The sequence below is a fragment of the Hyla sarda genome, chromosome 10 (assembly GCF_029499605.1).
Source record: "Hyla sarda isolate aHylSar1 chromosome 10, aHylSar1.hap1, whole genome shotgun sequence".
NCBI classification, from domain to species: Eukaryota; Metazoa; Chordata; class Amphibia; order Anura; family Hylidae; genus Hyla; species Hyla sarda.
In genome coordinates, this window is record NC_079198.1 from 28,077,679 (window position 1) to 28,091,929 (window position 14,251).

General features: G+C 42.0%; 1 protein-coding gene across 3 annotated transcripts in view; it reads left to right on the top strand.

Moving 5' to 3' along the window:
* GYS1 (glycogen synthase 1) overlaps positions 1 to 13,745 on the top strand; it is a 70,004-nt gene extending 56,259 nt beyond the window's left edge. For all 3 annotated transcript variants that reach the window (XM_056542651.1, XM_056542652.1, XM_056542653.1), the window contains 5 exons: positions 3,021 to 3,147; positions 8,139 to 8,234; positions 8,325 to 8,488; positions 11,344 to 11,424; positions 12,114 to 13,745. In XM_056542651.1, coding sequence (XP_056398626.1) covers positions 3,021 to 3,147; positions 8,139 to 8,234; positions 8,325 to 8,488; positions 11,344 to 11,424; positions 12,114 to 12,434 — 789 coding nt within the window. In that variant the 3' untranslated portion in view covers positions 12,435 to 13,745. The remainder of the gene's footprint in view (positions 1 to 3,020; positions 3,148 to 8,138; positions 8,235 to 8,324; positions 8,489 to 11,343; positions 11,425 to 12,113) is intronic.
* Positions 13,746 to 14,251: the final 506 nt, after the last annotated feature.

Here is a 14,251-nt window from a genome sequence, read left to right on the forward strand (position 1 = left end):
AGAAAGTTGATCAGATTTGTAAATTACTTCTATTTAAAAATGTTAATCCTTCCAGGACTTATTAGCTGCTGAATACTACAGAAGAAATTATTTTCTTTTTGGAACACAGAGCTCCCTGCTGACATCACGAACACAGTGCTCTCTGCTGACATTTCTGTCCATTTTAGGAACTGTCCAGAGTAGCATATGTTTTCTATGGGGATTTTCTCCTACTCTGGACAGTTCTTAAAATGGACAGAGATGTCAGCAGAGAGCACTGTGTTCCAAAAAGAAAATTATTTCTTCTGTAGTATTCAGCAGCTAATAAGTGCTGGAAGGATTAAGATTTTTTAATAGAAGTAATTTGCAAATCTGTTTAACTTTCTGGCAACAGTTGATTTAAAAAAAAAAAAGTTTTCCACCGGAGTACCCCTTTAAAGGGTACCTTTCATCAAAAAAAACTTTCGAAATTTTATAGATTAATGTATGCAGAATGACTTTCCAATTGCATGTTATTAAAAAATATGCTTCTTTCTATTTAATTTTCCACTTTGAAAAAATGACCACTAGAGGTCTCCCTACCAGTCCTGGCTGCAAGCCTTTTTTTTTTTTTTTTTAATAGATTTCAGACTCACGCTGGAGTCCTAAATCTCAGACTGCAGTCTGCATACATTAATCTATAATATATCAAAAGTTTTTTATGATGAAAGGTACCCTTTAAAAAGAATATTCCAGGTGATTCATTCTATATTTAAAAGCTCCATGGGTGGCCATATAACATTAAAAACCTGTACTTACCTGCCCCCATTCAAGCAGTCTTGGACCCCTTTACCATTGCTTCTTTTTCATCATACCAACAGCAGGAAGTGAAAAGAAAGTGCTGACATCTGGGGCTAACACCAGAGAGGGATTGGTGGCTGGTGTATAAATTTTTTAAATGTAGAATTTATCCTCCGGAACACCTCTTTAGGAATTATGAGATGGGACGAACACAAACGACACGTCCTTTGTTAGATGGATCATCTTTTGTCACCAAAGCCATTAAAGGAGTAGTCCAGTGGTGACCCAGTGGTGAACAACTTATCCCCTATCCTAAGGATAGGGGATAAGTTTGAGATCGGGGGGGGTCCGACCGCTGGGGCCCCCTGCGATCTCCCGACAGCCCGCGCGAAGGGGGCGTGCCGACCCCCCCCCCCCCCCCCGCACGAAGCGGCGGCCGACACGCCCCCTCAATACAACTCTATGGCAGAGCCGAAGCGCTGCCTTCTGCAATCTCCGGCTCTGCCATAGAGATGTATTGAGGGGGCGTGTCGGCCGCCGCTTCGTGCGGAGGTCGACACCCGCTATCTGGCCGGAGAGCCTGGCCCCCGTACAGACAGATCGCAGGGGGCCCCAGCGGTCGGTCCCCCCGCGATCTCAAACTTATCCCCTAATTTTGATTCAGTCATGTAAAACTCATTTACCTTCTTGCTCAGTGACCGTCCTCATTGGAATTGTTCTACAGCAGGGGTCTCCAACTGTGGCCCTCCAGATGTTGCAAAACTACAACTCCCAGCATGCTCGGACAGCCAACGGCTGTCCGGGCATGCTGGGAGTTGTAGTTTTGCAACATCTGGAGGGCCACATTTTGAGACCACTGTTCTACAGTCAGTTTTGGGTTCTTGTATATGGCTCCCTTAAAGGGGTACTCCGGTGGAAATTATTATTATTTTTTTTTTTACATCAACTGGTGCCAGAAAGCTAAACAGATTTATAAATGACTTCTACCGTATTAAAAAATCTTTACCCTTCCAGTACTTTTTAGCAGCTGTATGCTACAGAGGAAATTCTTTTCTTTTTGAATTTCTCATTTTGTTTTGTCCACAGTGCTCTCTGCTGACACCTCGGTCCGTATCAGGAACTGTCCAGAGCAGGAGAAAATCCCCATTGCAAACCAATGCTGCTCTGGACAGTTCCTGACACGTACAGAGGTGTCAGTAGAGAGCACTGTGGACAAGACAAAAAAAGAAATTCAAAAAGAAAAGAATTTCCTCTGTAGCATACAGCTGCTAAAAAGTACTGGAAGGGTAAAGATTTTTTTTTAATAGAAGTCTTTTACACATCTGTTTTAACTTTCTGGCACCAGTTGTTAAAAAAAAAAAAAAAAAAAATTATTAAAAAAATATGTTTTCCCTCCGGAGTACCCTTTCAAGAAATACCCTGTCCTAACACAAGTAGATTTAGGTAGCTGTAAGTGAGTGGTATAGTGCGGATAGGCTTAGTCTATCTTCAAGGAAAAAATACATAATACTTGGGGGGGGGGGTCACTGGATACATCACCGATTTGTTTTCTTTCACTAACACATTAACCTCATATGTTGTGTTTTGTTTTTCTCTTTTGTGCATACTGGTGCAAACTCCTTATAGGGGAACCCCGCATTTTACAGCATTATCTGTTTGATTATGGTGGGAAGTAGAGAGGAGCGAACTTACAGTAAATTCGATTCGTCACGAACTTCTCGGCTCGGCGGTTGCTGACTTTTCCTGCATAAATTAGTTCAGCTTTCCGGTGCTCCGATGGGCTGGAAAAGGTGGATACAGTCCTAGGAAAGAGTCTTCTAGGACTGTATCCACCTTTTCCAGCCCACCGGAGCACCTGAAAGCTGAACTAATTTATGCAGGAAAAGTCATCAACTGCCGAGCCGAGAAGTTCGTGACGAATCAAATTTACTGTAAGTTCGCTCATCTCTAGTGGGAAGTTATACATTTTGTTTATAACTTTTTTTGGTGCGATCACAAAATAACTTCTCGTACGCTTGCCATTTTTTTGTGCTTTTACACATACTTGTGTAGTTTGCTTGTTCTGCAGGAAGATGGCGCTGCTGCATAAATTCTTACACAGTAGATCTGCGATAGGTGAAGGGGCACATACCAGGGTTGCGCCAGTATGACTGCTGCTCGCTGTATATTCTTTTGATTTATTCTGTCTGATGTATTAACATATTTTCTACTAATTCCATCTTTATTTCTGTTCTTCTGTTTCTCCCCATTCCCTCTTACAGATCATTTTCCATCCAGAGTTTCTGTCCTCTACAAGCCCACTCTTACCAGTGGATTATGAGGAGTTTGTACGGGGGTGCCACTTGGGAGTCTTCCCATCTTACTATGAGCCTTGGGGCTACACACCCGGTAAGCTATTATTGTCACTTTCCGTATCTTAATTTGGAAACGTTGGCATTAGAGTGCACCCATTTCTGTTATACTGTACAAAAATATAGCTGCTTTCTTCCGAAAACAGTGCCACTCTTGTCCTCAGTTTGTATGCGATATTGCAGCTCAGTTCCATTAAAATGAATGGAACTAAGCTGCAATACCACAAACCTCCTGAGAACAAGTGTGGTGCTGTTTTTGGTAGAAAGCAGGCACCGGTATGTTTTTTTTTTTTTTTTTTAAATCCCTCAAGGACCAAGCGTTTTTCTGTTTTTGCACTTTCGTTTTTCCTCCTTGCCTTTTAAAAAATCATAACCCTTTCAATTTTGCACCTAAAAAAACCATATGAGGGCTTTTCTTTTGCGCCATCAATTGTACCTTGTAAAATCTACGGCGAAACGGAAAAAAAAAACATTGTATGACAAAGTTGAAGAAAAAACGCCATTTTGTAAATTTTGGGGGCTTCCGTTTCTACGCAGTACATTTTTAGGTAAAAATGACACCTTATCTTTATTCTGTAGGTCCATACGGTTAAATTGATACCCTACTTATATAGGTTGGATTTTGTTTTACTTCTGGAAAACATCATAACTGCATGCACCAAAATTAATACATTTAAATTAATTGTCATCTTCTGACCCCTATAACATTTGTACTTTTTCGTGTACAGGGCGGTGTGAGGGCTCATATTTTGCGCTATGATCTGAAGTTTTTATCGGTACCATATTTGTTTTGATCTGACTTTTTGATCGCATTTTATTAGTTTTTTTAACGGTATAAAGTGACCAAAAATACGCTATTTTGGACTTTTTGGAAATTTTTGCGCATACATCATTGACCGTGCGGTTAATGAGCGATATATTTTTATAGTTCGGACATTTACGCACGCGGAAATACCACATATGTTTATTTTTATTATATTTATTAAAAAAAATTATGGAAAGTGTTTTTAAACTTTTTAATTTTTTTTAACACTTTTAGTCACCTTAGAGGACTTATAGGAGGAATCATTTTATTCCTCATACAGATCAATGTGGTTCCATAAAACTACACTGATCTGTGTTTTCTGCACTCGATTGATAAATTCTGGTCCTACCAGGCTTTATCATTCTCAGTGCAGGCGCCGGCATGGAAGGAGAGCTACCTCAGCAGTGGATCGTCCCCCTGCGATCGCACTGTGGGGGGGGGGGGGGGTGGGGGTTTGATCCACCCCACTGGACCACCCCACTGGACCACCAGGGACAGGATAAAGGCACTTTTAGACACCGCTGTCAGCTTTGACAGCAGTGATCTATAAAAGGTTAATGGTCGGCCGCGTGTTGGCTATTAACGCCGGCCCCCAGCTACAGGAATCATCTGGGGGCCGGCTCGTCCATGTGACGTTAACTGGGTATGGCACTGGATCCCGACTCGACCTTGTACCTTGTTCATACATAAAGCAGTCTGGATGGACATCCCCAACATTCCTAAAGATTAGCTCTTGGCCCATACACACTAAAAGAATCTGCTCAGAATTAACAAGAGGGATTTCTGAGTGGAATCAGCTTGCAACAACTTCCTATTGTGTTTAATGGGATTGTGCTGCTTTGTGTATGTTTTGTAACACAACTTCCGATGCAGAACTGGATTCCGCCAAAATGTCCATTCTTTCGGTGGAATTTGCTCAGAAAAGCCCATAGTGACTGTGAGTTTTTTTTTATTTCCAAAGCTGTAAAATTTCAATTTCCTCAGTGTGCATGCGCCCTAAGAGACACAGTTTTAACAACGCATATATCAGATACTGCATATGTAGCAGTGCTAGCCTGCGCTATTGTGTCCCTTAAATAAAACCTATATCCATATAAAACGTGAACAGCCCCTAAAAATTGTTCTCATTCACTGATGGTTAACAAGTATCTAGAGATGAGCGAACTTACAGTAAATTCAATTCGTCACGAACTTCTCGGCTCGGCAGTTGCTGACTTTTCCTGTATAAATTAGTTAAGCTTTCAGGTGCTCCGGTGGGCTGGAAAAGGTGGGATACAGTCCTAGGAAAAAGTCTTCTAATACTGTATCCACCTTTTCCAGCCCACCGGAGCACCTGAAAGCTGAACTCATTTATGCAGGTAAAGTCATCAACTGCCGAGCCGAGAAGTTCGTGACGAATCGAGCGAACTTACAGTAAATTCATTTCTACAAGTATCCTAAAAAAAGGCTGAAATACAAAGTACACGGTTTTAAAGTTGCTGAACTTTAAGGGTCTATTCACATGTACAGTATTCTGCGCAGATTTGAAGCTGTATTCATTTAGTTTACATTGGAACCTGCAGAATAAAATCTGCGCAGAATACTGTACATGTGAATACATAAAGGGGTATTCCAGGATTTTTTTTTTATTTGACTTTGCTACAGGGGCTGTAAAGTTAGTGTAGTTCATAATATAGTGTCTGTACCTGTGTGTGATTGTTTCCTCGCAATTCTTCTGTGATTTTCGCCCCAATATTGATTTTTTTTACAGCATACAAAATGACTCAGGTCTCGGGTTTTCCCAGGATGCAGTGCGTCGAGGTGTGACATCACTTGTCAGCTGATGACAGGGAGCCTGTCTGCTTCAATAGGTGGAGCGACCGGTGGGTGGGAGGGAGATCATTCTGCAAGAATTCTAGTTTTACAACTGCTTCAGGCTCCCTCTGAATGCCTGACTAGTGATGTAATGTCTCGGGCCACATTGTAACCTGGAAAAACCTGAGATGAGTCATTTTGTATGTTGCTAAAAATAAATGTTTGGGCAAAAATCAAAAAGAATTGCGAGGATCACCTTGAAACACAGAAGAGACACTATATTATGAACTATACTACATTTACAGCCCCTGTAGCACAATTAAATAAAACATTTTTTTTTTTTTTAATCGGAATACCCCTTTAACCAATTGTTCCCATAAGGTCAAAGGATCCACACCTCGTGGAAAGATGTCTCAATGAAAGTAGGGAGTAGCCATTCTGAGCTTGTATATACAGTGCAGAGCAAACTTTATGTGCAGGAATGTCACGCTTTAATCTTGGTGACATTATAATTAGAGATGAGCGAATTTACAGTAAATTAGATTCGTCACGAACTTCTCGGCTCGGCAGTTGATGACTTATCCTGCGTAAATTAGTTCAGCCTTTAGGTGCTCCGGTGGGCTGGAAAAGGTGGATACATTCCTAGGAAAGAGTCTCCTAGGACTGTATCCACCTTTTCCAGCCCACCGGAGCACCTGAAAGCTGAACTAATTTACGCAGGATAAGTCATCAACTGCCGAGCCGAGAAGTTCGTGACGAATCGAATTTACTGTAAGTTCGCTCATCTCTAGTGTAGATACATATTGTGGAAGGGTGGACCAGGTTCCAAAAATTTACCGTGTCACCAGCAAAATGATAACTATGCTGCTAAGTGTGTAAGGCAGTGTTTCCCAACCAGGGTCCCTCCAGCTGTTGCAAAACTACAACTTCCAGCATCCCCAGACACAGCCACCAGGGTGCCTCCAGCTGTTGAAAAACTACAACTCCCAGCATGCCCGGACAGCCTTTGGCTGTCCGGGCGTGCTGGGAGTTGTAGTTTTGCAACAGCTGGAGGCACCCTGGTTGCGAAACACTGGTGGAGAGGTATGTTAACACGACGCGGATCAGCTGCAGAAAATAGTTACTGCACCAAAGTGAACATATCTTTAGGCTGGAAATTCTGCACATAGGGCTATTTACGTAATGCATGTAGGGAAAGTATATGAATAGAAGGACCACTTGAATTCTCTATTACCATATATCCTATTTATTTGGTTGCATTCTCTATTATAGGGGTAACTCTGGTGGAAAACTTTTTTTTTTTTATCAACTGGTGCCAGAAAGTTAATCAGATTTGTAAATTACTTCTATTAAAAAAATCTTAATCCTTCCAGTACTTATCAGCTGCTGTATACTACAGAGGAAATTCTTTTCTTTTTGGATTACTTTTCTGTCTGTCCACAGTGCTCTCTGCCGACACCTCTGTCCATGTCGGGAACTGTCCAGAGCAGGAGAAAATCCTCCTAGCAAACATATGCTGCTCTGGACAGTTCCTAAAATGGACAGAGGTGTCGTCAGAGAGCACTGTGGTCAGACAGAAAAGAAATTCTAAAAGAAAAGAATTTCCTCTGTAGTATACAGCAGCTAAGAAGTAGAAGTATAAGGATACTTTTTTTTTTTTTTTTATAGAAGGAATTTACAAATCTGTAAATTTTTGGCACCAGTTGATTTAAAAAAATAAAAAAAATAAAATGTACCCCTTTAAAAGAGTACCTGTCACCAACAAAAACTTTTACTATGTTGTTCATAATCATTAATGAAGACATATTGTAATATATCTTCATTAAAAAAATATTAATATTTATACCAGTTTTTTCATTTTATACTTTTGGCCACTAGGGGTCACTCTTCTATGCCTGGTCTGCAGGCAGCTTCCTATGCTTTTCATAGTAAGTGTACAGCTTTTAGGACTAATGCTGAAAGGGCTCTGGTCCTTCCACAGAAAGTTCAGTACTCTCAGCTCAGGACTCGCTCCCAGCCTGGAGCAGCACTGTGAGCAACAAGCCTACAAGGCTGTCAGGGCATGCTGGGAGTTGTAGTTTTGCAACAGCTGGAGGTACCCTGGTTGGGAAACACTGCTGCAGAGGGAGAGCAGCATACAGGAAGACTGGCAGAAGCAGAGTCCCGGCCAGGCTTCATGTGACATCATGCCTGCCGGGACCCGCCTACTTCCACCCCTTAGAAAGACAGTGCTCCTGAGCTTATGAAGAGGGCTAAAAAAAAAAGGTATTTCCACAGCGTTTTAAATCTCAATAAACACAGGGATAGGCATAGTTAGAGTAAGGGACAGATGGGGAGGGGGATCAGGGAAAATTTAGTTGATGACAGGTACTCTTTCAGCCTACCTATGACTCCATCAAAATCCATATATTGTGTTACTCTTGTTTTAGCTGAATGTACTGTTATGGGGATCCCCAGCATTTCCACTAACTTGTCAGGATTTGGATGTTTCATGGAGGAGCATATTGCGGACCCCACTTCCTATGGTAAGTAGCAGTAAGTTATGATGTATTCTTCTGTAGCAGGCATTAATTCCATGTTCTGTCACTTTATAATAAAGCCTTGTGCTCCTGCAGGTATCTACATCCTAGACCGCCGCTTCCGATCAGTGGACGAATCCTGCACTCAGCTCACGTCCTTCCTGTACAACTTCTGTCAGCAGACCCGGCGCCAGCGCATCATTCAGAGGAACCGCACGGAGCGCCTCTCTGATCTACTGGACTGGAAATATCTAGCCAGGGTAAGAGCATGACCGCACTTGGGACAATATCACTCCCGACGTTCACTCCTATCTACACTACCTCTAAGAAATAATATTCCCATTGCTGACACTACCTGTTAAGTTATGGATAACACTTAGGACTAGATATCAGAGAGCAGAGAGCTTGTTTATGTTCCTTTTTAGTGTTTTATTGCTAATTCTTTATGGATGTGAACTTGTACAAGAGAAAGGGGAACTAAGATATACCGTCGCCCCCTACAGTGACTTGGTAGAAGTGCTCTAGGTTAAAGTAAATATATAAATAAGACTAAGTCATCCAATGAGGCAAAGATATATAATGTAAAATATACCGGAAACTTTTACTAGAAATTCGTTAAAACTTAATACACAAATGATAAAGCAACGTACCTATAATGGCCCACAAATAAATACACATAGGAAAATAAATAATAGGGTGCAACTAGGACCCAAAGGGGAAGGGGATAAGGGTACAAGTGAGTGAACTATCAGTGACTAATCCTACCTATAATAGGCTGATCCCTATCTAACAAATAAGTGTGGAAAGGGAAGTATAGGAACCCCACCATTGGTAAATGCAGTAATGGTATCCTATTGTACAAAAATTCTCATGCTCCTTGTTCCAACGCGTTTCTCCGAAATGTTGACCTTGGGTTCATCAGGGATAGAGGAGAAGTAGAAGAACAGAATGATAAGGATAGTAAATACAATACAAAAAAAAGGGGCCCTAACAATTAAAAACACATTTGATAATAAGGTAACAACATAATGGAGGGTGTGTATGGTCACCATAGGTCGCCTATATGCAGTTTGTCACCTAGCCCAATAAAGTAGTCTGACTGTCGAAGATGTACAGTATTGTTGTCGGGTTTGTCCTGGAGTGATAGTACAACACGATGGTCACCCGGTCATAGTCATGAAAAGGGGGCCCTTAAAGGAGTACTCCAGGATGGAAAAATTGTCCTCCATACTGCCGGAAGTAAAAAAAAATAAAGAGCTACATACCTTCCTTCTCTCCCCCGCTGCCTGCGGTAACCCACTCCGGTCTCCGCCGGCGGTAACCCACTCCGGTCGGGGCCGAAAACGTCACACTGCCACTCAGCCTATCGCCGGCCGTGTCGGGACATCGCTGCGGCCGGTGATTGGCTGAGTGCAGGATGACTCTCCGACCACCGGCAACCAGGAAGGGGATCGCGACGGAGACAGGAGTGGGTTACCGGAGGCCCCGGGGGAGCGGAGGAAGGTATGTATCTCTTAATTTTTTTTACTTCCGGCAGTATGGAGGACCAATTTTTCCATGCTGGAGTACTCCTTTAACCCCTTAACAACCAAGGACGTATATTTACGTCTTTGGCCGGCTGCCGCCATATAACGCGGGGTCATGCGGTGACCCCGTGTCATATCGGGTCGGTCCCAGCATGTGTCTGAAGCCAGGACCCGGGGCTAATAGCGCGCGGCAGCGCGCTATTAACCCTTTAGACGCGGCGTTCAAAGTTGAACGCTGCGTCTAAAACGAAAGTGATACCTTCCCGGTTGCTCAGTGGGGCTGATCGGGACCACAACAGTGAAAATGCGGTGTCCCAATCAGCTTGGACGCGAGCGGAGGTCCTCTTACCTTCTGGCGTGTCCCTTCGGCGATTGATTGCCCCAAGCCGGAGATGCAGGCTTGAGCAATTGACCGCCGAAAACACAAATCAATGCAAAGCTATGGCTTTGCTGTGAACAGGGTATAAGATCAGTGTGTGCAGTGTTATAGCCCCCTATGGGGGCACGATCAATGGCGTACACGCAAAAAAATTCCAAAGTCCAAAATAACGTATTTTTGGTCACTTTTTATATCATGAAAAAATGAATAAAAAGCGATCAAAACGTCCGATCAATACAAAAATGGTACCGCTAAAAACTTCAGATCACAGCGCAAAAAATTAGCCCTGATACCGCCCCATATGCGGTAAAATAAAAGTTATAGGGGTCAGAAGATGACCATTTTAAACGTATACATTTTCCTGCATGTAGTTATGATTTTTTTCAGAAGTACGACAAAATCAAACCTATATAAGTAGGGAATCATTTTAACCGTATGGACCTAGAGAATAAAGATAAGGTGTAATTTTTACTGAAATATGCACTGCGTAGAAACTGAAGCCCCCAAAAGTTACAAAATTGCATTTTTTCTTCAATTTCATCACACAATGTTTTTTTTTTTTTCTGTTTCGCCATAGATATTTGGGTAAAATGACAGATGTCACTGCAAAGTAGAATTGGTGGCGCAAAAAATAAGCAATCATATGGATTTTTAGGTGCAAAATTGGCAGGGTTATGATTTTTAAATGGTGAGGAGTAGAGATGAGCGAACTTACAGTAAATTCGATTCATCACGAACTTCTCGGCTCGGCAGTTGATGACTTTTCCTGCGTAAATTAGTTCAGCTTTCTGGTGCTCCCGTGGGCTAGAAAAGGTGGATACAGTCCTAGGAGACTCTTTCCTAGGAATGTATCCACCTTTTCCAGCCCACCGGAGCACCTGAAGGCTGAACTAATTTACGCAGGATAAGTCATCAACTGCCGAGCCGAGAAATTCGTGACGAATTGAATTTACTGTAAGTTCGCTCATCTCTAGTGAGGAGGAAAAAACGAAAGTGCAAAAATGGAAAAACCCTGTGGTCCTTAAGGGGTTAATATAGATAATAAGGTTGTCGAGATAAGGTCCCAGTTAGAATTGTTAGTTGTTAGTAGTATTTATAACTACTATCAAAAATGCATAGTTTACAGATATACACACATTAGCCCCAATCTTTAGTAGGTAAATCAAGCGGATGGAATTAGTTATATTGGGGTTCTTTTTCTGTTTTACAGTATTACACGTATGCTCGGCACATGGCCTTGGCAAAAGCCTTCCCAGACAACTTTACATATGAGCCTCATGAACCAACAGCAGTAAGTACAACCTATGTTCAGATGTATAAATGTGTGATCACTTAGACTGACAAGTGTTGCTTGCAATTAAACCGTATTTACACTGTGTCCATTTAATGCATGCGCTAGTAAAACTCCTTATTTTGCATGTATCCTACATATTCATAGACCCTCCTTCAGCCAATGGAGGCCCAATAAATGATGAAAAACTTGAAAAATTAAAACTTCACATTTAATTCAACTCGTTAAAAACAGAGGATATCCATGGTGAATAAAATGGTACAGGAAACCGACGCGTTTTGAGCCGACACTGGCTTAGTCGTGGCACGACTAAGAGCCAGTGTCTGCTCGAAACGCGTCGGTTTCCTGTACCATTTTATTCACCATGGAAATCCTCTGTTTTTAACGAGTTGAATTAAATGTGAAGTTTTAATTTTTCAAGTTTTTCATTCTTTGTGCATACTTGATATGTATGACCCATGTCTGATTAAGAACCATTACTTTAGCAGTTTTTATCTGCATTCTCTTTGAGACCTCTATGAATGTTATGATGTTTTGGCAATTTTGGTCTGTAATTGTATGAACATCTCTATTTACGGTATATGATTTTAACAATCAATAAATAAAGTATTAATTTTAGTATCAAAAATCAACTTGGTTTGCTGTAGTATATACCAGATACCAAACTAGATGATGTATTTCTTTTTTAGGCTTCAGGTTTCCGCTATCCACGTCCAGCCTCCGTGCCTCCTTCTCCTTCCCTGTCCCGTCACTCCAGTCCACACCACAGTGAAACAGAAGACGACGAGAGATACGACGAGGAAGAAGAAGCTGAGAAAGACCGTCAGAACATCAAGCAGCCAAACATGTCAAACGTGGCACAGGCTCCCGAGTGGCGCAGACGCTCCAAGAAAGGCTCAGTTGACGCCAGCACCTCTAGTAATGCCAGCAATGCCAGCACCCCCACCATGCCAAGTAGCCCAAGTGACCTAAGCAGCCCCACCAACTCTCTCATTGAGGAGAGAAACTAAAGGTTTCTCTTAGAAGACGTAAGTTATGGGTCGTTTCCAAGATGAGAACAGAAGCATCACGGGCAGAACATCTTCATCTTCCTAGATCTGTAGACTTGTCTAAGCTCCACCAGGTCGATTTAACCTCAGCTTTTCCCAGGTCATTTGCTACTTGGTGCAGTTGAAAAATAACATGCAAAGGGATTCCTAGGGTTGTGAGCATTTGTTCCTGTTCTAAAGTTTAGGTCACATCTGTTATGGAGTCCTTGGTGCAGCAGTAGCTGAGGGGCAGCAGCCACCAATCACCAATAAAAGCATCTCTTGGTTCGGCGGACTCCACCGGCAGTACTCGGTGATCGCCTTCTTTGCCTACTCTTCTCCTCTTTCCAAAATACCAGACAAAGGCCTCTGAGCATAAATATATCTCTAGATTCCTTGATTCACAGATTTTCCAGTCAAGGACTATACCCTCCCGTTATTGATAATGGCCTTTCCCTCCTTCTTTTCTAGAGTACCTGTCAGTCCATGGTCTGGTTTACAATATTGGGCAGCGTAGTTCTGGCTTTGCCCAATGTTTGTGCCACGTATCATCAAATCATTGTGTCCCCGTCCCCCAGGATGTCTTCCATAAACATAAACCATTGCCATAAAGCTGCTAGTGTTGGAAATGGTCTCAGGATATCGGTTATGTGTCTGCAGTGGTAGATTGTACGCAACTAGAATGTGAAGTTATTGGACTGTGTAGGTTGTGCTATAAATGATATGATGCTGTATACGCGTATGTGCCGTAACCTGGAAGCGATAACCAGATTATAGCTGTCATTTTCAGAAGGGAAAATGAAGGATATTTGGTAAGTGTAGGTTATAGCACATATGAGCACATTGCACCATATCATCAGCTAAACCAGGTATGTAGCTGTATTCTGGAAACATGTTGGTAGGAGGGCAGTGGGGGTGGGGGGGGGGCTTATCTCAATAAAGAACATAGGACAAGCTAAGGATCTCTCAGGTAGGCAGGAAGGTTATACTGAAGCCTTCACTGGCCAGTGTGCATGACTGCCCCCGTCAGGAGGAAGTTGTCATGGCCGCCTTCTGTGTTCCTTTTCCCACACTCTGAATCCATATGAATGTTTGACATTCAGAGGAGGTTTTTTTTCGGTTTCCGGATGTATTTTTTACACAATGCTGTCTCTCGTTGCAGCCTTTTCGTGATCATACAGATAGCGCTCTGACTCCTCTTTTCTATCTGTGTCTGATCATTCTGTGGTGGGGCTGTGGAGATTGAATTCTCTCATACAAATATTTAGTATTTAAAATAAAATTTTAAATCTGATGAAACCTCGTGTCCGCTATTTTCTTCTGTGTCACTTGTTTTTTTGCTTTATAGTCAGATTTATAGTTATGGGGGGAGATTTATCAAAACCTGTGTAAAGGGAGAGTGATGTAGTTGCCCGGAGAAACCAATCAGATCGCTTCTTTCGTTTTTCAAAGGCCTTTTTAAAAAAGAAAGAAGTGATCTGATTGGTTGCTATGGGCAACTGCACAACCTTTTTATAAATCTCCCCCAATGTCTTTATTAGTTACGCCAACACACAAAATGCTAAAAAATACACAGAATGGTAAATTTGTATTCTGATATAGCTTAGCTTGTATTATGGTAATATTCAATAAAAATATTATTTTAAGGGTGTATTCACACGTACAGTATTCTGCACAAATTTGATGCGCAGGATTTGAAGTTGTATTCGGGCATTTAGTTTACATTGAAATCCTGCTCAGGATACTGTACGTGTGAATAGACCCTAAAGGGGTTCTCCAGTTTATTAAAACTCATCCCC